The sequence below is a fragment of the Talpa europaea genome (genome assembly GCF_964194135.1).
Source record: "Talpa europaea genome assembly, chromosome: 10".
NCBI lineage: Eukaryota > Metazoa > Chordata > Mammalia > Eulipotyphla > Talpidae > Talpa > Talpa europaea.
The window spans coordinates 93,836,828-93,852,668 of NC_140077.1; the positions used below are offsets into that span (position 1 = coordinate 93,836,828).

General features: G+C 35.4%; 1 protein-coding gene across 2 annotated transcripts in view; it reads left to right on the forward strand.

Moving 5' to 3' along the window:
* Positions 1–9,390: 9,390 nt before the first annotated feature.
* XPO7 (exportin 7) overlaps positions 9,391–15,841 on the forward strand; it is a gene marked incomplete at both ends in the record, with an annotated part of 34,923 nt that continues 28,472 nt past the window's right edge. The window contains 5 exons of one of the 2 annotated variants that reach the window (XM_084245962.1): positions 9,391–9,411; positions 9,916–10,062; positions 12,071–12,164; positions 12,724–12,890; positions 13,863–13,955. In XM_084245962.1, the coding sequence (XP_084102088.1) occupies positions 9,391–9,411; positions 9,916–10,062; positions 12,071–12,164; positions 12,724–12,890; positions 13,863–13,955 (522 nt within the window). The remainder of the gene's footprint in view (positions 9,412–9,915; positions 10,063–12,070; positions 12,165–12,723; positions 12,891–13,862; positions 13,956–15,841) is intronic. The other variant, XM_084245963.1, reaches the window with a different exon arrangement.

Here is a 15,841-nt window from a genome sequence, read left to right on the forward strand (position 1 = left end):
TGCCTGAAATAGCTTTATTCTACCCTCACACTTGATCACTTGTTTGCCTGGGTAGAGTCTTCTATGTTGATCATCACCCTTTAGAATCTTGGAGACATTAACCTCTTGTTTCCAGTGTTATTTTTGTAATGTCCAGAGTCATCTGATTCCTGATCCTTCTTTGTGCATCACCTGGTTCGGGTTTTGTTTTGTCGCTTGCTCTTCAGCTGCCTTCCAGTTTATACAGTAGAATCATCTTTTTGTCATATGTTATTGTTTGGTTTTGCTCTGATGTACCTTGAATGGCTTGATTTTCATCCACTATACTGGGCATTTGGTAGACACTTAGATTCTGAAAACTGATGTTCTTCAGTTCTAAGTTTTCTCAGATTCTCTCCACTATTCTTTTTTCTTTCTGGAACTCCTGTTAATTGACTATTGGACTTGGGCCTTTGATTTTCTTACCTGTGCTGTCTTATTTTCCATCTCTGTCCTTTCCCTCTATTTTCTGAGAAATTTTAGCTTAATTTTCCAAACTTCTGATAAGAATATTTGCTTCTGCAAGTGTATTTTAAATTTCTAAGATCTCTTTCTAAGTTATTTGAATGTTTCTTTTTTAGAGCATCCTGTTCTTATTGCACCAGTTGCAGTGTGTTTTCTTATCTCATCAGTAAGGCTAATGATTTTTTTAAACTTCGTCTCTGCTTTCACATTTCCTCCCTGCACAGTTTTGGTCTGTTAGGCATTGTTTTTTGTGTGTGTGTTTAGGCTGCTTTCTTCAGATTATTGGTAATTATTGATTATTTGCACGTGATCAAGAATACGAGCCTACAAAACTGATGGGGGAAGCTCTAAGAATGTGGTAGCAACCCATCTGCTTGCGGTATCATAGGAGGTCAGCCCCACATCAGTGTATCTTTAAATATTTCCTTGACGGTTACTGATATCCTCAGGGAGAAATCTGCCAGGAGAGTAGTGTGTATGCTGGCATTTCTGGGTGGGAGGAATACCCAGTAAGGGAAGACTCTGTAGCATTTAATGTGCATGTGGCCTCATAATTGACTTAATTGCTGCATGGTATCCAGCCCTCAAATGTGCTTTTGACTGACTTGGTGATCCCCAGTTTGGAAAAAGAGGTAGTTACTCAGAAGCATAAAGTAAAAGAAGATAGCCAGAAATCCAACTTGTAAAAAAATGTGTTGCCATGTTCTTTATTACTTTGGCCACCCCACTTCATCTTAACATATGAGAAAGGGGAGTGAAAGTCAGGTCAGTTTCTAGCTTTTCTCACCACTGGCAGAGGTTGACACTTTAGTCAGTGAAATAAGTTGCAATTGATTTTTCAATTTTGTATTCCAAAATTTTGTTGCTGTTGTCCCCTTCCTATTTTCTCTATCATTGTGGGGTTATAACTTTTAAAAAGTGCCTTTAATGTGTTATTTGCGTTTGGAGAGGGAAGAAAATTGGACGTGTGGTCAATCTGCCATTTTAACCCAAAGCCCCTTTACAAAGTTTTTAAGAGACATATTCACACAGGACATTTTTAAAACTCGTATTATGTGTGAGACAGTTAGGCACACTCTTGTCTGTTCCGTTTTGTATGTGCTTTAGTGCCGTAACTAAAATACAATACATAATTAATATAGATGGCAGTTTAAGCAAACATTTGTGTCAGTTGCTTAAGAATTTGAGCATTATAAACATTAATATGAAAGTTAATAAATACCTCTATTTAAACAAATGTTTATAGCAAGGGAGATATAGTTCTGTTTTTGTGGGGAAATACATACTGACTACTGCCCAGTAGTCCTAGAAATACAATTGATCCTCATTATTCATCATATTTATCTTCTGTAAAGTGGCCCAAAACACCACTGCCACTAGAGGATTACAGGGTCAGGTTCCTACCAACCTGTGGACACATTTTTGTCAGCCAGTCAGCCTTTAGCCTTGTTTTATTTGTGTTTTTGTTTATAGACACCTTATTTTAATATGTCTGAATGAATCTTAATACAAAAATCTGTTGTACTACATGCTCATTGCTTTCTGACTTTGACATGGTGAAGTGAATCACTGATGTGAGACAAAATGTCACTTGAGCGAGAACTCAGGTGTCTACAGGGGCCAGCAAGTGGGAGCTGAGGTGAACTAGAGAGAGTCGTCTTGCACTAAGGAACATTAGACAGCACTAGAGCACTATGCTTGGGGGCCATTTTAAATTGTCAGCAGAAAGCACAAAACTGCAAAAACATGGCACTAGGTAAACCATGTGGAGAACCTAAGCTTACACTTGTTTGCAGTAGGAAAGCTGAAAGTAGAAGACAAAAGCATTGCCTTGTTCCGCCTCAGCTGGGAATGTGCACATCAGTCAACTCAACTTGTTTTTGACACCCTGTGCATATCCATGAAGGACCACAAAATTGCCATAGGATTGAGTTTGGAGTTTTAAATAAATTTTAGCAAATAGGTAAATTCACAAATATAGAATCAGTTGTATATCTTATGGCCAATGCTCCAGCCATTCAGGAAAACGCATATATAACCCCTGCAGAAGAAACAGTATGGATTTTATATGCATTTTTACATGAACTTATCAAAAACTGCTGTTCTCCAGAGTTTTTAATAGCCAGTGTAATTGACAATAACCAGTGATAAACACAAGTTAATAATCTACAAACATTAATTACCTCATTGACTTTTTAACCTTGTGAAGTAGATATTTCTACTTAAAAGAAATAAAGTTTAGTTTAAAAACTTTGAGTGTTTTATTCATACTCTCACAGCTAGTGAAGGGTAAGGATTTGCCTTAACTGTTACACGGAACTCAACCTCACTCCTAAAGGGTCCTTGTTCCTGCTGCTAGGTCACTGCAGCTATTTGTGGGTAGCCTGCCATGTTATATTGAGAAGGCTGGGGGTGTTACTTGATTTATTTTAGTTCTTGAATAGAGTTTGTCCTGTTGTTTTCATGATTGTTTTAATTTTAACATTTGTTTTCATATTTGATTAGTTACATAATTAAAATGGGAAGAATGGTATATCCCAATCATAGAATTTTAGAGCTAGAAATGTTTTTTAATCGTGTAATAAAATCCACTTATTTTATAGATGAGAAAGCAGAAGCTCTTGGAAATTAACTTGCCCAGAGTCATATAGTTAATTACTAAGATCAGTATCTAAATTACTCAACTCAGTCTCTTCTCTTTGCATAAAATTTTCTGTAATCCTTTGTACTCAAAAGGTTATATTGACCAAATTTGGCAGTTAGTCCCCAAAGTTACGCCAAAATTTATTGTACTACCATATGCCACTGCCTTTTAATTTTGACATCCTGGAGTAAATCGCTGATATGAGACGAAATTTCATTTGCACAGGGGAGAGAAGTCAGGTGTGTACAGGGATGGCAAGTAGGAGCTGGGGTAAACTAGAGAGAGCCTGCATCAGGGAAGCACTGCCTTCTTGGTACCACCTGATTAGTGACACTTGAAAATGCAGATAGAGTGTTACCAGATCTTCTGGCTTTGCAAGGGAAGCTAGAAAAACAGTTGTTATTATGAAATATTGGCAACTATATCATACTTTAAAAACTATAAGATGAAAATCCTGGGCCAGTTTAAAACCTGTACCTTAGAAGCTTCATCTTACACTGCACCTTTCATCTTCTGCACTGTTGGTTACTATGAGAAGAAACCCAAACCAGTTTCTAGTGACATATTAAATGGAAATTCAAGTTAAATTTGTAGGTCAGTAAACGATTAAGTAACCAGGCACAGTGAGCCCCACTGTTTACCTCATGAAATAATTTGTTTACGTATGTTTTGGCTACATATTTCCCATAATGCAAAGATCATATGTTTATTACAAGTTAGAATTGATTAGTATTTTGAAGCCAAGGGTTGAATTTTGCAGTCTCATATGTTAACAGGCTGGCTGTCCTTATCTAATGCATGCAAGGCCCTGGTATAGCATTATCACTTACTGAAAATATGTTTTTATCTTATATTATGGCAGTAGACATTACACAGCATCTGCAACCAAAAAGTATTACTCTCTTAATACTCTCAGAAAAAGAATGTCCTTAAGTACATCCAACAGTGTGACCTTATTTATGTCCTGAGAAAATATTGGGAGTTAGAGTGCTAAAAGCATGAACTGATGTAAAACTAAAGCATTATAAATTTAAAGTGTAGTTGTTGGTTATTGGTGAAATTCTTTTCCATTAACATCAGAAAGAAACAGATGAGAGTCATAGCCTGGAGAATTTGGGGGAAACTGAAACTTTCATCCATCCTTTTTTTAAAAAATCTCATTAAAGTATAACACACATATAGAAAATACACAAAATATAAATATTTTTCAGCATAAATGTGCCAGCACCAGCTTAAGCTTAACCAACACCAGCTTAAGAAATGAAATATTTATCTGTTCTGTTATTGATAGACCTCTGGCTTTCATTTGGGAACTATACTACATTTAGTACTGCCATGAGCATTCTTATGTATGTTTTGTTGGGGGGTAGGGAGTTCAGTGAACTTAAGCACACATTCCTGTTGGGTATATATACCCAAGAGTGAAATATCTGGGACATCCGGTATCCAGATTAACTTGCTTTGGGCAAATTAATTTCATGGATCTTCAGTTTTCTCATGTCTAAAATAAGTGGATTTTTATTATTATATGATTTTTAAAAGATTTCTAGTTCTAAAATTCTGTGATTGTATTATACTATTCCTATTTTAATTGTGTAAGTAATCATATTTAAAAGCAAATATTAAATGATCATGAAAACAGTAGGATTATTTTTTTTAATTTAAGTATTTCTATTAAGAAATAGTCCAATACTATTTACAACAGCCAGGTTATAAAAACAACATTAGTACCCAACTGAACAGATGACTAGAATAAAAGGATGTGCTACATATACACATGGAATCCTATTCAGCTATAAACAAAAAGTTGAACTCTTGCCATTTGTGCTATCATGGGTAGAATTGAAGGGGACTACACAAAGTGAAGCAGAGAGAGAAAGTCAAAATACTAGATGATTTTATTCATGTGAAATATAGAAAAACAAAACAAAGGAACTAACAAAACTAATCCAAAACAAAATCTAGAAATGACTGCAAAACAGAGGCTGCTAGAGGAAGAAGGGGCCCATGGTATGACTACATGAAGGTCTGTGGGTGCTCTGGGATAGGTAATGTACAACCAAGGAGGTACGGACCTATTCCTCTGAAACTATTGTTACCTCAAAAATAGAAATACAGCCAAACCATTTTCCACTGTTTTTGAACCACTTTAGATTGCACCAGCAGTGTATGAGCTCCAGTTGTTTTACAGCCTAACCAACACTTGATCTTGACTATTTCATTTTAATCATTCTAATTGATATCTCATTATGATTTTAATTTAAATTTTCTCATGATTATTGAGGTTGTGCTCTTTTTCATTTGCTTATTGGTCATTTGGCTATCCTCTTGGAAAGTACATATTCAGGTTTTTGCACTGGCTTTGTAAACTTTTTTCTTTAACTTTTAAAAATAATTTGCATTTATAAATATTCTCATCCATAAAACAAATTACAAAATAATTACAGTCCGATATAGCTGATTCTCCCCCCACCCATTGACTCCACTGTAGTCATCAACTTAGTATAGATCTGCAGATATATGTATAGCAGTAAAATGGTTTAGCTCACAAGAGTCCCTTCTAAATAACTTCATAGAGAAGAGGAACCTTAGATGGAATTTTTTTTTAAGTACATTTAAACTGAACATTTATTATTGGTAAGAAAGAACAGAATGAAAGTAGTAAAAATTTCCAGTCTTACAGATTTGTTTTAGGAAATCTAGTTGGAAAAAATCAGCCGTTAATTTATAATTTTTTATTAGAAGAGTAAGTTTAGAAAAAGAATTAGCTTAAATTGCCCTTAAAAAATTTTTTTATCTGTACAGATATTGGGGTTTTTCTTTTGTTTTTTGTTTTTTCCTGTTCACAAGTTACATGGTTATAGCCAAATTCAAAAGTTAAATATTTTAACACAGAAATTGAAAGTTTCCCATTATCTCATCTACGGGAGATAGCTGTTCATGTTGTTTTCGTTCGTATTTTCTTCCATGAATTTGCTAACATATATAACCAATTATATACGCTACTTACTACCTTACCTCTTGCTTTTTTAACCTAACAATAATTACTGAATTTTTAGAAATATTTTTAAATACTATGTATAATAATTTAATATGCATTAACAGTAAGAATGTTATTAAATAGATTTTTAAAATAAAATGTAACTAGTTATTAATTTTATTAATCTTGTAGATCTTTAAAAATGGTTTATTTAGGACATACTAGTCATGAAAACTGAGCTACTAAACTGGTAGTTCTACTCTAGATTCTATATGAGAACTTCTCTGGATTGAGCCTGCACTTTGCACTTTGTAATAGGGTTGTGGCTTGATCATTTCAGATGTTTTCAGGTGGCTGTCAGATTAAGGGTGTGTACTACAGAGAACCTTTAGATCTAACTAGTCATCCCAGGATGCTTGCTTTCTAATTAAGTACTCAGCATCTGGGGAAATAGCATCAAATCCTTCTTAAAAGGTGGTATTGTTTCAGGGCAACACGGAGATGAAAGAGATGAAATGGATTGCCTGACTGTGGGTCCTCACCCACTCTTCCCCCTAACAGTATCCTAGTCTCTGGTTGGAAATCTATGAACAGGTTTTTTTGTTTGTTTTTTAAGCAGTGAGGCTCATGTAAATGTTTATGTTAGGCTTTTTAAAAAATAATGTTTCACAAATGAAAGAAAACTAATTTCTATGCATTTTGCTTTGTGGGGTAATATAACATCTCTTGTACACACAAAGCCTCATTTCCCTTTAATCTACATGCAGCTCTTTAGATCAGTCCTATTCTGAGGTTGGTAGTTTCAACTGGTAGTACTTTGTGCTAAAATGAGAATAATTGAGCTGCATTTTTCTCTCCAGGTTAAAAAGACTAATGTTGCTGCTAAATAGTAAAGAAGATAAATTATTTCATTTTAACTATTGTTGGTGAATCTGTGTGGTCTAGGTTTGAGGGTTTGATTGTTGAGTTTCTTATACTAAAAAAGTACTTGTCTAGTTGAAGACCACCTTCCAGTTTGTTTCATGAGTATTTTGCCCAAACATACTTTTCTGTTCCACTGGGACCAGATGGAAATTGGGTTATAAGTTTAGCAATTGCAGGAATAAAAAACTGTTTTTTGGAGGCTTTTCTGGGAACTCACTGGCATTGCGCAATAGATATCCCTAATCAGAACTGGTGAATGGGAAGTTTAATGTAGGTGTTAATTCACAAAGGAGGGAAATAGGGTATTATTAAGTTCTACTTTTAATAACTAATCAAATAATTACAGGACATACTGTTTACTTGGGGTCCAAAAAAAAAAAGAACTAATTCAAAATAATCTAGCCATGAGATTTGAGTTGGAAACAAAATGATCCAACAGAAAGTATATGTAAATGTCTCGTTCCCGTCTCCTTCCATGCGTCTTGTGGGCAACCCAAATAAAATGACTCTTAACCCTGTAGCTTTTTGATGTTTTCACTAATTGTTTAGGAAAACAAAATTGTTTCCCATTCGTTCTTCTGGAATTAAAAAAATAGAGCTATATCGTTCTTCAAACTGTTTGTGTAAATGGTCAAATTACTTTTTTGTTCTTAAAGGCTTTATTTTCTGAGCTAAGAACTCATTACCAGACTTACCTGCAGTATGTTTTTGCCTGCTAAATTAAAGCAAATCAAAACAAAACAGCCACCAAAAAGCCTACCATAACCTGCATGTAGGTTTTTAACAGTTAGGAACTGCTGGTGACAGATGCTTAGCCATTGTCATGTGAACAATTTTGTTGTAATAAACATAAACAAGAGTGCACTGGGGGAGCTGCTGGAACTGATTGATCAGACTCGAAGAAGAATCATTACATCTAAGTGGCATGGCTGTTGGAGTGTCTGTTCTGGATATTGGAAAACTCATAGCATGTGGTGGCTTTGGAAGTTATGAAGCTGCTGCTGCTCCCTAATACCACATTTTGTAACTGTCTTTCAAGGTGTCTGTCTGTTGATATCTTCTGTTACTTATTTTTTTAAAATAATGTGTTCCTTTTAAGGGAATTATTTTATAGGAAGGGGGGAAATAGCTTGCCAGGTTGAAACAAAACCTTGTGAAGGAGATTTAATCTCTTGATTAAAAATTTGGGAGTCTATAATTGAACTCATTCATTTGTCTTGGGCCTTTGAGCCCATACTGGTCATCCTATCATTGACTCACATGTACTTACGGAATACATGCAGCTGATTAGCTATGTCCTCTCTTGTATTTATAAACTAAGTGAGAAAAAAAAAATCAGGTACTGTTTATTGAACCTCATTCTTGACATCTGACTTTGCAAGTGCAGTTTTCTCTGTTTTTGAGTTGAAGAAAGTATTAAGTGGAACCCACGAAAGTACGAGAATAACTTAAAATAAGCCTCGTTAAAGCCCTGAGACGTTTGACGGGTAGCTTGTTTCACTTTAGGCTGAGGGTTGTTGTTTTTGCTCTTGGTGGGGAGGGAGGGCGCCCTGAATTAAGACTGGTATCATCTCAGAATGTCGGTCTTTCTTGTTTCCTTTAATGTTTGAAATTAATCCCGTTGAGTAAAACCGTATCCTGCCTTAAGGTGGGCTTTCCTACTTTGTGAAATAGGTGTGCTTTACAAAGTCACAGTGATGGAACGCCCATCTGTGTCTATGCAGACATCTTTTTTCTTAATAAACTTGCTGTATGCCACTAAACAGACTGCTGAATTCACTCTAAGAGGCACCCAAGAACCCCATGCACCAAACCCCAATAGTAGCATAATGGCATAAAGGGCAATTTTAGGCAAATTGTGTAGTACATTTTTTACTATTTAAACAGTTTTGTTTATTAGATATAATAGTATTTTTGTTCTTGTCAGAAATTGTATTTTTAATAGTAGAAATGAAATAAACTAACTCTTGCTTGCTACTGTTGAAAATGGACTCAGATTTCTTCTTAAAGTCCAAACCATTCTTAAAGACTAACAGATGTTTGTCCTCCTCTTCAGTTAGTGAAAGGTGATTGTTAAGTGAACTCTTTGTGAGTTCCTTTCCTCTTTGCTTTTAAACACTGCCTTTCTGGAAGTAGTTTGCATCCTTTTGGGTTTTTGACCAAAGCACACACCCATCACCTTCCTGCCTCCCTGGAACTGGTTCAAGATTTGAAGAGAAGGGTTTGTTTGGGGGCGGTTCCCTTGTCTTATCTTTGTGTGAGCATATGCTAGGGTTGAATTTATTTTGACCCTTCCATTTAAATTTGGAACCAAAGCAAGAGTTTAAAGTACAACAGAGGAGTCTGCTGAACTTTAGACATGAGGGACCCAGGGAGGAAGGTGCGTACATATGTTCTGAAACTTTCTTCTAGAGGTTGGCCACCTTTGTACATACGTGTAATTGTAAGCTGATAATTACTACAAAAAGGGAAAATATTTTAAAACTAAGAAAAGATATGTGTGTCACTTATATTGTGTGTTTATGTGCTTTAATTTTATTATTGCCTCTGGTATTCATAATTTTGAAGTTGATGGAAGGACAAGTAAATTCTGAATTTTGAAAAAGTCTTTTGGAAAAAAGGAGAATGGATATTTATGAGGGAAAATGTTATCATTTGTGCTTTATATAATGACATTTTTAAGCATTCTATCATGTTGTCTTCTAAAGCATCAAATACAGAGCTATAAATTTTTATGATTAAAGGTCATCTACATTCTCCTCAGAGTTGAGAAGCAAGTCCTCTCTTCACTGATTATTGTTTATTTTTGCCCAGTAATTTTTAACACAGTGCCTTGCATATAAAATAGGCAGGTCTGATTTCTCTCTTGATTGATCTTTTCCAGAGCCTGGCCCAACTAGAGAACCTGTGCAAACAGCTGTATGAAACGACAGACACAACCACTCGACTCCAGGCAGAGAAAGCCTTGGTTGAATTCACCAACAGCCCTGATTGCCTGAGCAAGTGCCAGCTGCTTCTCGAGAGAGGAAGTGTACGTAAGATATGAGACTCATGAAGAGTAGCAGAGGTTTAGCCAATACATTCTGGTTCTAAGTTAGGGGTAGATTGGGATTGTTTCTATCCCTTATTTTTTCTAGGAATCTTCCTTCCTTATCTCACTTTCAAAAAGAACCACACCAAACAGTATGGCAAAGGGCCAGCCAGCCTCATCAGGAAAATTTTTTTGTACATGTATTTTGTCCTTTTTCACCTTGAATCATGTTTCTGGGACTCCTTTTCTGTTTTTACACTTACGTACCGTCTCATATCCTTTACAAAGAAGACAGAGCTGTTTATAAATCACCTTTCTTAGCCATAGAGTCCCTGTCACCTTACAAAATCCCTGGTCATCTCTTTTTCCTCTGGACCACACCACGTTCCCTTAATGCCTTAGACTTGTAGGGGGAGATAATGACCATGAAAAGCACAAGAATGACAGTTTCTAAAACGGAATTAGTCTTCTAGCTTGAAAATGGCAATGCAGTGATCAAATTAATGCTTTCAATGAGACATAATTTGGTTAAATTAGTGTTTTTGGCAAGATGGGGGTCTTAGGAAGGGTAAGAATCCAACCAGGCATGGTTGTCTCATTTGTGCTTTGGATAATGATATTTTAAACTTTCTATCATTTTGTCTTCTAACACATCAAATAAAGAAAACTATAAATTTTTATTATTAGATAAAGGTCATCTAAATTCCTTAAAATCTACACTTGAGAATATGATAATGCTAGGCATGGTATCATGAGAAGACATGGCAGTGAGAATAAGAATGGCAGTGAGAGGGAGCTGGCATTATTCTTCAGACTGGAAGGAAATGTGAAGAGAACGAAAGTCATTAGTTTGTTGAACGGGTAGAATTTTTGAATTTTCATATTATTTTAGTATTTATGAAGTAAATAGAACAAATTCTAGTTGGCTAAGGAGTATCCTTTAGTAGCTGAGATAGCTAACTCTAAGTACCTAGAGAGTCATGGTCAGATTGTATAGTGTTCTGATCTCTTTTCACATGTAACATTTTGTGTATTTCTCAATTACTGCTTCTTAAGATTGTCCCACTTATATTTGTACTATGGAAGCTGCAAAACTAGCTCTTCTGGTTGACTCCCACTGGAGTCCCAAAATATCTTACTTAATCTAAGGGTCAAGGATTTATTGGAATTAGGTGTAAAAACAATTTACATCTTATATAATATATAGTCATAGTTAAATACTATGTTCTATGGTTATCGTATCCTCTCCTTGCATATTAATGATTTGATATAACCACTCTACTCACTTTAAACTATGTTTGGGGATTGTGGAGGAATTCTCACATGGCTCCTTCATATATATATGGTCAGATAGAATACTCTGATTCTCCATAAGGTTAAAGTTAATTAAAATCTACACTTGAGAATATGATAATGCTATGCCATTGATTTAGGGCATACTTTTTCTTTCTCATAATTGTTACGAAGTTACTTGTGTGTGTCTGTGTGTGTGTCTGTGTGTGTGTGTGTGTTTCCCCCCAAACTGTAGCTGACTGTTAGCCATGCTGATGGAAAGATATAGTTTGGGGATTAGCTATATAGCGTTATATGGTAGTTCTTTCTCTTATACTTTTTTCCCCTAATACCATAATATAGAAATACTTTGAGGGGAAACTTTTTTGAACCATCATTGTAAGAAAGCTTTTGAAGGGAGATTTCTTGTTTTAAATGAAAGAAGAGATTTGTCTTCTAAAGATGTTAGTACTTTTCTGAAAAGACCCCATCCAGCATCTATTCCATTCACTTTCTCCTGCCCTTTGTTCGTGAATCTAATCAGCTAAATAAGCATATGTCACTGATGAGACTTATTTTTCCTTAGAACAATAGACCCTCTAAAGTCCAGAGGCTCACGTGAAGCACAGCTGTTTACTTTTTCTTGAATCTGAGCACCTATCTCCAAGTTAATGTCCTTATGACTGACTCACTCAAAAAACTTGTTTGTTGAAACTTTCCCCCTCTCTTTTCACAGTCATCTTACTCCCAGTTACTGGCAGCTACATGCCTTACAAAGCTTGTATCACGCACAAACAACCCTCTACCGCTGGAGCAACGAATAGATATTCGTAAGTAAAGAATTGTCTGTCCTCTCTTAAAGAAATCAGTTTGTTTAGATATGCACTAGTAATACTTAAATTTATGTTTCTTGTTTGATAATGTTTTGAATCTCTAAGCATATAGGATATCTAGAATCCAGGGTTGTTGTTTTTTTTTCCCCCCTAGAATTTTGGATTTATGAAAGTGAAGAAGGCCCAATATAATAATTCTTGGTAAAGCCTGACTCATCCCCTTTTTTTTAAAAAGACTTCTTTCATTCATTCTTTACTCAAACTAGTAATTAAGAGAAACTTTGTTCAGGGTTTTCCTGTGCAGATCATATTATTTAACCATCCACGGGTAGAACCAAGGCTGCTATACTTCAGAATTTTATACTTGTCACAATGAAAAATCTTAATTGAAAAACCTACTAATCTTAAATTCAAAATCCCATTTATCAGTAGCATGAAGAATTAAGGGAGTTTAGAGTAAAAAATAATTACCATTACTTGGACATTTATCACAATTAATGATGTGCACCCTTCCCTGGCATAGCTTTCTATTATATAGGTTAACTTTATCTTACAGGAAACTATGTGCTCAACTACCTTGCCACTAGGCCAAAGTTGGCTACTTTTGTGACACAAGCACTTATTCAGTTATATGCCAGAATCACAAAACTGGGCTGGTTTGACTGTCAGAAGGATGACTATGTCTTCAGAAATGCAATCACAGATGTCACAAGGTTTTTACAGGTACGGCATATAATTTTGCTGTAATAGAAATGTGAGAAGTCACCTGTATGTACTTGCTTTTATGTGGATCTACTTTTTTAAATTACACAAAATGTGGTTATTTGGTACATTGTCTTCTGTGTCTCCTTTATCCTTAACATATCTTGGCTTTGCATGTTTACACATTAGCACAAACAAATCCCACTTAATTCTTTCTAATCCCACTTCATACTGTTCCAATCTGAAACATAAACCACTCTTACATGTGGGCGTTTAGTTTGTATATTTTGACAGTAGAATACTTTGGTGAATATCCTAGTATATATGTCTGGACATACTTTAAGTGTGTTTGTAGGGTGAATTCTAGCCTTGGAACTATTCAATCAAAGGGAAGTTGTTTTTTTGACTTTCAAACATATTTCCAAATTACCCTCAAAAAAGCTACTTCTTCCAACATATAAAAGGATGCCTATTTCTCTGTACCTCTACTCTGGGAGCTCAACTTTTCTATTTTTCTAATAGATAAAAAGAATAGTATCTGAGTTTGGGTTATGATCAAAAGGAGCAAATTTTCATTTCTACTTTGTATTTCTATGAGCTTTCTATTTATATCTAATGTACATTTTTTATTGTTTTTTTGTCTTTTTCTTACTGTGGTATCTGTTCTTATAAATTGTGTTACGGGTTCATTTGTCATGTATCATAAACAGGTTTAGTTTCTCTTCTTTTAACGTGTGTAACAATGTTTATGAATATTTTCAAAATACAAAAGGTTTCAATTTTGATGAAGTCACATTTAGCAGTCTTCCTTTATGGCAATTAGGTTTTATATTCTGCAAAGCAACAGTTTTAAACTACAATTTCTTGCTACCTTGTCTAGGCAGTTTTAATAGTGACACAGGATTCTGTCATTTCAAAAGTATGACTGCATTCCAAATGCTGAAATCAAGCAACGTACGCCAACTCTTTCTACCTTACACTTTTTTCTACCAGGATAGTGTTGAATACTGCATTATTGGCGTCACAATTTTATCTCAGCTAACCAATGAAATTAATCAAGTAAGTGCTACAGCCTTCCTCATTGAAGTAAGTGCCATATTTTTTCTTAGTATTGGTGTTTTCTGCTGTGTGTGGGATGATCTTTTTTGGCAGTTGTGTGCTTTTGCGGTAAGTGATTAATGCCCTTTTGAAACAAAATAGTTCCATTGGGTTTTCCTCTGTAAGTGCAGTCTACCTCATTCTTATTGTCCTGGTCGCCTTCTGTCTCCAGAATATCACAGCTTCCCATCTCAGTGTCCTTACTGGTATTAATATTCATTGCTGGAGATGAGAGTAATGGTTCTAAGTCAAAACCTTAATGGAATAATGCTTTACTAATGAAAGAGAATGAGATCAGAAAAAGGATCACAAAGGTGGGAATGCATCATTTTTGTGCTCCTGCTGTATACATTGATATGTGTTTACAATCATTTAAAAATCAGTTCTCGTGTGCTGGGCGTGTTTTCAGAATGCATAAAACATGCTGCTAAATATCAAATAATGTTTTAAATGGTCATTGATGTCACAGTATACTACAGAGGAAATGCCAGTGACTTTCTTTTGCTCTGGCTACTATTTTTCAGTCATTTCCTTTTGTATCCAGCTAAAATTTTATAATTATTGAATAGGCCACCATTAATGTTAGTATTAGTAGTAACATCTCACCCGTCCATTGTTAGCTATTAATTACGTTGGCATCACTGTTGCTATGGCTCATATTTATGCAGACATTTTTATTAACCCTGAGAAATTTTAACTCTGTGAGTTGGTACTTTTTCATGTATCATTTTTTATGGAGTTACTTTGGTTTATAACTAAGCTTCATTGTGCAGCATTATAATTCGACACCTGTATATACTACATCATATACCACCAAAAGTCTAGTTTCTATTTCTCAACATATAATTTGCCATCGTTCCCAGTTTCATCCAACCTCTTTCCCTTCTGGTAACCATCAATCTGATCTCTGTATCTAAGGGTTTTGTTTGTTTGGTTGGGTTTTTTTAATTCACTTAGCATAATTCCCTCAAGATTCCATCTGTGTTATTGCAAATGACAAGATTTTATCTTTTTATAGCTGAGTAGTATTCTGTTGTGTATAGTTATTGCATCTGTTTTAATCCTTTCATCCATCACTGGATACTTAGATTGTTTCCATATCTTGGCTATTTTAAATAATGCTGCAACAAACATGGGGTTACATAATATCTTTTTAAGACAATGTTTTTGTATTCTTGTGATAAATACCTGGAAATAGGATATCTGGATCAAACTGTATTCTATTCTTAAATGTTTAAGAATGTCCATACTGTTTTCTGTAGTGACTGCTCCAGTTTACAATCCCATCAACAGTATATGAGGCTTCCCTTTTCTCCACATTCATGCCAACACTTGTTATTTCTTGTCCTTTTGGTTTTTGTTTATTTATTTAGGCATACAGGAACTGGGGTGTAGTCCAGAGGTGGTGAGTGAAAGGAATTACCAGAGACAGTGGGGAACAGAACAGGCAGATCTACTGGAATACACTGTTGAGAGGAGCAGCAGGCGAGAAAGGAGAGGCACAGCAAACCTCTCCAATCTCGCCTGCTGCGCCATGTGGTTCAGCTCCCTGGCCAGGGATCAAACTCATGCCGCAGTGGCTGGCAATAGCTTGATAGCACAAAATCTTAACCCCTACGCCACCAGGGAGGCCCATATTTCTTCTCCTTTTGATAATGGCTGTTCTGACAGATGTGAGGTGATACCTTATTGTGGTTTTTATTTGCATTTCTCTAATGAATGACAATGAACTTTTTTTCATATATCTGTTCATCATCTGTGTGTCCTTAGAGAAATGTTTATTCAGTTCCCTTGCCTGTTTCTTTTTTAAAAGATATATTTGTGCATACAAGACCAGGGTATAGGCCAGAGGTGCAGGGTGGGGGATGTGAGAG